Consider the following 8,414-nt stretch of genomic DNA (forward strand, 5'->3'; position numbering starts at 1 on the left):
AAGTTTTTTTCAGTTTTATTGATATATCCACAGATGCTTTTAGTAACCATTAACAGTGACCAGATCAATAACTCTATACTCATGTTTTCTCCAAGTATAATAACGCCAACATCTGGATTTAAGATTTAACATTTCACAAGATTTAACATTTCAATGTCTCAGTCAAGGTCTCTTGGACGCAACGTTTTATTTTTGAAACATAACATGTTTTATGTTAACAGTAACATGTTTTATGTTTTCAAACAACAAAATGATTGTGACAAATGATGTGAACAAAAAATGAACAGGCTATTGATTGCATTGATTTTTTCTGAAGTAGCGCAGCCACATATATCTTTGAGTTGACACTTTGGTGTAAACAAAGGTTCTTATTAATTAATTAAGTTAAGTTTATTAATACAAAATATAGTGTTCCCTATGGATGTATAATACATACATACCCATATTTTTGCTACGCAACACTTCAAAAAAATATTAAAGAACACTTTCCATAACCTATTCTTGAATGTAAAACAGTGTACATTGAAACTCACCCCATAAAAATTTGACTTGGAAAATGTCTGTAAATGAACTAATATAAGGGAGTACAATGTCTGTGTACAAAACAGAAATTTAAACAATATATATAAAAAAAAAAAACTCTGACATCCTGAAGCTAGATCACATTAAACAAGCCCAAATCCGCTGTCCACGGATCGGAGACACAGCATCATGTCTGCCTTCAGAGCATTATAAGTGTGGTAGTGGCTTGGAAGGCGCAAGCGCTCAAAGCAGGTGGATGCAGTTGGAAGCGTGGACTCCACCAAGACCAAGTTAAGCTTAGAGCAAGGCACCTCCCAGCCCACCCAGAACTTCATCAAATCACGCAAAACCTCAGGTGTAGCTGTAATAAAAAACAGAAATATACTTGAGGGAGACACTCTTGAAACAATTGACTTGCCAAAACACTTTTAGGTTTGTAAAACTGCATAATTCCTTAATGTAAAGATACCTTCTTCAATGAAGGTTCTAAAGAACCCTGTCACACGGTCCACTGTTGCTGCTGAGGGAACATCGTCGTCGCTGTCCACATTGCTGTCTTCATTTTGCTGTGGCCATCTGATACTCTGAAGGACTATCTGTAATGTGTGTAATATGTTTATGAAGAAACTAATGTGCAACTCAGGCATAATGCTGCACTATAATTTCTTTAAATAATTTAGTGTTTCATAGTTTCAGTCCAAAAAAAGAAAATACCTCAGATGTCAACTGCACCTCTGTCTCCCTTGGGAAAAGGATGGGAAGAACATCTGCTCTGGTGGAAAGGAGTGGCCACAACCCTGTGTCCTTCAGACCCTTGCGCAGCTGCTTGATTTGACGGCTAACTCGTCCAATGACCTATAATATTTAATTCATTTCAGATTATAGGATAAACAAATAATAAAACTCAACCCAATGTCTGTTAATCAAACAATGGTTCAACAGACAGCATAGCTGAACAATTTGTAAGTGCACATAAAGTGCAAACATAACCATTTTTTGGATAAAAGTGGGAGTAATTCTTAGATTGTATGACTGAGCATTACAGCATGGATTAGTAGTTTTTGGAAGAGCCAGTCCTTGTTTTCGGAGTTTGGCACAGGTAGATCCCAGGCAAAGCAGAGGTTGGTGAGACGTGAGCTTTCTTCCTCTGTTAAAGCCTCTTCTTTTTGCAGCTGCAAGACAATATAACAAAAAAATAATGTATGCGTGAAAGAAAGTTCAAAGTTTTTTTCTCTCCCTTCAGACAGTTTTGAAATTCATCTGTACAAATGACAAAATTCTGTAAGGGACCTGGTGGCTGACCCAATCATTGGGCCCTTATTATTCCTATCATTGAAGTAAGGGTAAATTTCTTGATTCATATCAAGCTGATCATACAGGGTTTAATGCAAAGAACATTTCTGTGGCTAAAATTTGTTTGGGGATGGGACAAAGAATATGAAGTAAGGTTCAAACAACAAAATGATTGTGACGATGATGTGAACAAAAAATGAACAGGCTATTCATTGCATTGATTTTTCTAAAGTAGTGCAGCCACATATATTTTTGACTTGAGTTGACACTTTGGTGAGCCAGTGTAAACAAAGGTTCTTATTAATGCATTAAGTTATTAAGTTTATTAATACAAAATATAGTGTTTCCTATGGATGTATAATACATACATACCCATATTTTTGCTACGCAACACTTCAAAAAATATTAAAGAACACTTTCCATAGACATATTAACCTATTCTTGAATGTAAAACAGCCCAACAACAGAATTCTGGCAGGCCTGAGATCATGTCATTGAAATAAACTCCTCAATATTTACATTTATTCATTATTTTACTGAATTCATTTATTCATTCAGTCTCTCACACAGAAGACATAGTCTTATCCATTGCACCATCACCACCCCTTAATTACAAAGATGCATATGCTGTACTTACAAGGCTGACTGTCTCCCTGAGGTCCATGTCAGGACAGTCCAGCAGTGTTAGAGCAGAAGCAGCAGTCTCTGGTGTTCCACCCCCCAGAATGTTGACAACTGCATTGCTAAGTCCTGACAGAGTGGGACCGCCGTGAATGAATGAATGTCCAATCATTCTACCAGCCATTAAGAACAAATCACTCTCAACAAGCACTGATGATGCTGAAGGGACAAGGTGATCCTTCTGACCGTCAAACAGTCTGGTCACCTTTGTGGTACCTGGGTAGAGATATTACAATATCTATTTAAAGTATTGTATGTAATGTACCAAATGTAAATTATCGAGGCAACTGGAGTTTAGTCATTTTTATTCATTGCACTAATGATTGAGACTCCTCTTGCATCATCCGTTTCCACCAGTCACAAATTATTCTCACACTTTCTGGATTTTTGCATGTATTAAGTATAACAGTAACCACTAGGGCACCAACCAGAAATGTGATAAATGTTTAATGCACTGCTTGACGCATTAAAGCACAAGATTGTGTACTCACTTTTTTCATTGTGTGTAAAAAGCATAAAAATCCAAAACATGTTGACTTGAATTAGATGTAATGATTTAATACAAACCTAAATCCAGTTGAAACCCATTCTTGACTTTGTGCATAATTGATGAAAACAGGTAGCGGTTAACACCCTTGCCAATGGCAGCATCTCCTAAAATACAAAGCAAGTCTAAAGAAGGTAGTCTGCCATCAAGCTCTCTAAAACCAAATGTAGACATTGTGCAGCAAATCTTGCAACTGTATTTGAAGGCAGAATGGTAAAGAAATGTATGGCAGTAGTATGCACTGAAATTTAAACAAAATAATACCTTGAAGTCTGCACTTGAGAGGGGCAGCCCACTGAGGTCTTGCTACCTTGTAAAAGGTAATCAGTGTACTCTGCTGCTCATCTTCATCAGCCAGCACATCAACAGTCAGATGGAGAGTTGGTGAATTCTCACCCTGGCGGAGCAGTTCCTTGGTGAATGACTGACTTGCCATCCTGGGATCAGCTTCACTTTTCCACACTTCAATGAACGAAAATTCTGTTAATCCAAAGAATCTTTGATCCTATGTGGTAATCTGAACCTCAGAACCGAACTGATCAAAAGGCAAACAAGACTGGCAAACAAGACCTTTATACAGACCTTTACACAGATAAAGTTAGCTTGGCATTAGCCAAATGTTACAAACAAGCTAAATAGAAAGCTGTCTGTCTGGAGCATAGACTGGTAGGTAGTCTTAAAATTTGGCACATTGTTAAATTCTGGCTGAGACAAACCAGCCGCTCCCCCTTCTACTAGGTAACAATAACTTTAGGCAGTGAATAACAGCAGAGAGGAGGAGGAAGAGGAAGGACTGATATATACTGATATCTGAGTTTTTCATTTTTTTGAAACTTTACTCAGTATTGTGATGCAAGATATTTACTTTTTATAGTGACGTTGCTGTTGTAAACATTAATGTTGCTGCTCTATAAACAACATTTAGTTATATTTTAAATATTCAAGTCTAATCATATAATTTATAAAACAACTTGGATATTTATAAAACAACTTGGATACACACATTGGATATTTTACTCATACTGTGCAGGCCTACCTCGCGCACGTTGGATCTAGTCTTACCAAATAACCGTCTCCAAATTATAGTAAAGTATCGATAGTGGTATTGTTAAAGACTCGGATCATTAAGCAGTTTCAATAAGGGTATCAATATCAATAAAAATGTATGATCCCTGTCCTTACCCAATATAAACATAAATAGCTAAACATTTATACAAAAAATACATTACCAAGGGGTAAGGTGAATAAGTTATACTACACTACTAAGCATCATCTGGTCTGTCTTAAAGGAACACTCCACCGTTTTTTTTGGCCTGCGTATTCACAACAAGTACAAATAGCGATGCAGATTAACACTAGGCGATTTCCTAGGCAGATATTGACTTATATATTAAGGACTATATTAGGGGGAAGCACAGGCGAAGCACTGCTACTTGGGCGTGATATCTCTGCGCCCAAGTAGCAGTGCTTTGCCTGTGCTTCCCCCTAATATAGTCCCAAGTCAATATCTGCATAGGAAATCACCTAGTGTTAATCTGCATCGCTATTTGTACTTGTTGTGAATACGCAGGCCACAAGAAGTAATTAGGTGTTTTTTTTTTTTTTTTTATATATATCACTTTTACTCAGGACATGCTAGCTGGCAACAAAGGATTCCATTCATTATGCTAAGCTAAGCTAGCGCCGACCCTGTAAAACTAAAACAATGCATGCACTGAGACAAAAATGCATTTGCCCAGCTATCTAAATGTAGGAAAGAAGGTGAATAAGCCCTATTTAAAAAAACGGTGGAGTGTTCCTTTAATGAACACACACCTTCTGGACTTGAGGAACCTGCACCGTCAGGTCTTGAGGAACCTGCACCGTCTGGTCTTGAGGAACCTGCACCGTCTGGTCTTGAGGAACCAGCACCGTCTGGTCTTGAGGAACCTGCACCGTCAGGTCTTGAGGAACCTGCACCGTCAGGTCTTGAGGAACCTGCACCGTCTGGTCTTGAGGAACCTGCACTGTCTGACCCATCTATATCTTGTGCTAACCTGAAAGGAAAATGGGAAGAACCTGCTCAAAAGTGGTTGTAAAACTCTTGACATTATGGACATTCAATTAAGTAAAAAACATGTTCACAATGTGAATGGATTCTGGCACGGTCAACTTAAAAATTGTTACTACAATACAGAGCTTGTCATACTGGTACTCTTTCTGGCAGTGTTGGTACTGTGCTAGACAATGTAAAAAGAAGATAGCTTCCAAAGCAAAATAAAATTTATGAGTGAGTTATCCATGAAGGGTTGTACTTATCAGTGTGCCCTTGAGCGACCCACTTGAACAATTATTTCTTAAACAATAGTAAACTGTGTTGCTGAACCCTATTGCTTCTGTCTTTGACCCATATCGTGCTGTGTGTATTTGGATACAGGGCACATGAGACAATCATGGTGGTAGTGCTGTTCTAAACAGGCATTTATCTTACCCATCTGCACACACACTGGCATGAACTGGAAGAATTCCAACTGGATAATCATTGAGGCAAAAGGGACATGTCTGCAAGGACAGGAATTATAATTTCAAGTATTTCAAAATGAAAGACATGAAGACATGCATTAGGTATGTTGAACATTTAAATTACTGGTGTAGAAAACTAGACAAGTAGTACCCCATCGCTATCTTCGGAGGCGTCTTCGTCACCCACCACAGTTACATTGTCCTCAATGTCCTGTAAGAATGTTTGTTTTCAATTAGTATGTCCTGAGAGGATTATTCTGAAAGTTTGATACTTTCTTCCTCAATGTCATGAGCTAAAATTACACTAACCCTATCCACCACATTTGTAGACTGTAAGTCATTTGGCTTTTTTTCCACTTGATTGTCATCAGACATCAACATTAATAATAATATGTTAAAGCCAATGTTGCAAACATCTCTTTAACATAACAGGTGACATGCGAGTGAAAGTGTGAGTTAACTTAGTAATTTAAAGCAACAAGGAACAACTTACTGTAGGCATTTCTGTCACACACTCATCCAAGTGGAGGGCCAGCAACTGAAGGGGCATGCTTGATCCACACTTTTTGCAGACTGAGCGGGGCATTTTAGAAAATTCCCTTGAATCAAGGGGCAAAGGTGTAGTATCCAGTTCTTCCTGAAGTGGAATAATGTACAACACATTTTTCCCACCGTTGGAGGCAGATTTCAGTTGTTTCCCTGTGTAACCCTCAGACTCAGGGGGGATCAATGACAGCTTCCGTTGGCCACTTCCTCCTTGTGTAAGAGTAAGATCATGTTAGATGTTGATCATATGTTGAAACACTTTACAATAAATAGTTCCAACCCCAAAATCCAATTGGATGACAGCCGTGGTATGTTACTGAAATCTGAATAGTAGCCTTGCTACGGTGTTTCCAACATTACTACCTGCACAGTCTGACATTTTGCAGATGCATTTATGCAGATGAAATAAGTAATAAAAAGTTACGTAGAAGCTAGAAAACACACAGTTTGTTGAACACCTTGATGAAGAAATACAATGTTGCAGTTAATTATGCTCGAGCAACTTAACTTTACCATCTTGATTGCTGCCCCCCCAAAAAGTATTGTTTAAAACACTACATGTATTGTATCTAAATGTGTCCATGTATGTACTTACCTGTGGCCTTGTGGAACAGCCAACCCCCTGTTAAAGTCCGTAGTTTCGGGAACTCATCCTCTAGCAACTTAACCATCTATTCAGAAAAAACATAATTATAGTTACAGTATACCAGCAGTCTCAAACTCTGGTCCCAGAGAGCTACTGTGTGTTTATATTGAGCCCTAGGAGAACACATCCGAGTTGGATATCAATGAACTAGCCTTTTCAATGAGTCATCTATACATAAACACAATGATTCTTTTTAATAGATTATTTAAACAATTCCTTTAAATAAACAATTAACCTAAAGAATAATTTATTTATTAAAAAGCTAAAGAGAATTTTTTCAATATTTGATTAAATCATCCTGAAAAAGAGACACAAAGGGTACATTAGAATAATTTAGTTTTTTCAAAGTTATTCCAGTTTCCAGTTATGACATTACTAATAATAACATTTGTAAGAGTCAGAATTACTGAGATACACAGATTAATGTAATCACTGTGTGTCAACCCTTTCCCTGAACTGAATGATCAGTATTTTTATCTAAATACTTTACTTAGTACTTTAAATGGAGTAATATATATACAGTATAATACATGTACTGACCGTGGACAACAGATGAAAATTAGCCTTCTGGCTAAATCTACGATTTTTTTTTACATTGATGCAAGCAGAGATGTTAATGTGCACTGTCCATAAAAAAAAAAAAAAAAAAATGCAGTAAGAAAATCACTGGCAAATGTATTTTTACAACAGGGTGGGGAAAAGACAATACCTGAAACCATTTAAAGACTGTAACAACAGTCGTTGGTTTAAGCAATTGTGTCACTTGTAAATGGCCAATAAAGTAAACAGAAAATATAATATCGGCTGAACGGGGAGATTGGTGTGACGTTTCCATGACAACAGAGGTGCAGAACATTTAACTACTAACAGAAACAAGTTCCTTGTGTTGATAATTGTAGAATATCGTGCTCGTGTGATGACTGTAGACAGGATTTGTGCTGCTTAAAAACTATTTGTGCAACGCAGTTTTGCTACAATAATAAGCCATTTCCAATTTGCAGCTTACAGAGCACAACAAACGACTGTATTTTTTGAGGAAGCTTAAGAAGGCCAAATTCCCACACCAAGTTCTTGTCAGCTTTTACAGAGGGTCAGCTTTTTCTGCTGCCACACCGCCAGACTGCAGAGCAGCTTTTGTGCAACTATCCAGTGATGATAGTTTATTTCTGTTACCATTTTTCATAATCGATTCTTTATTAATGTGTATTGTCTGCTATGTAGCTGAAGGGAGTTACAAAACTCAATTTCAGTCTACAACTTCTTGTATTGTGACAATAAACCTACCTACCTACCTAGATTATTGGGTCTCTGTCTTTAATACTGTCAAACTTGAGAGAATCGTATGTGGATTTTTTTAGCTGCATTTTAATGATTGAAAGATGAAAGAACTTCACTGTGACGCGCCAATGCATGTAAATCAACGTATTTCCGTAATCGATGCTGTCCTTGAATCGCCCCAGCACATTGCAATTACATAAAATAGTTAACCCAGTATCACAATTGATTTCACCTCTTTGTGGTCCATGTCCTCTGGCATGGACACCTGTCTTTTCCCCAGGCCAGCCTGCATTAGTTGCAATTCAGCTGATCCCTTAGGGGTAAGTGATGAAGGGCCAGGGAGGACACACAGATTGTATGTGGCAAATTTAACCGATGTCCTTGGAGACGGTGCAAACC

The 8,414-nt window shown here is 37.7% G+C and overlaps 1 protein-coding gene across 1 annotated transcript; it reads right to left on the reverse strand.

The window, feature by feature from the left end:
* LOC311289600 (G2/M phase-specific E3 ubiquitin-protein ligase-like) lies at positions 1-3,503 on the reverse strand. The gene is made up of 7 exons (XM_084407733.1): positions 3,308-3,503; positions 3,064-3,150; positions 2,453-2,712; positions 1,566-1,694; positions 1,237-1,377; positions 992-1,118; positions 1-883 (listed from the first exon to the last, which is right to left on the reverse strand). Exons 1-7 carry the CDS (start codon positions 3,477-3,479, stop codon positions 666-668), a joined length of 1,134 nt encoding a protein of 377 aa, XP_084263859.1. The 5' UTR covers positions 3,480-3,503; the 3' UTR covers positions 1-665.
* Positions 3,504-8,414: the final 4,911 nt, after the last annotated feature.

The sequence above is a fragment of the Rutilus rutilus genome, assembly GCF_951802725.1.
Source record: "Rutilus rutilus genome assembly, chromosome: 4".
NCBI lineage: Eukaryota > Metazoa > Chordata > Actinopteri > Cypriniformes > Leuciscidae > Rutilus > Rutilus rutilus.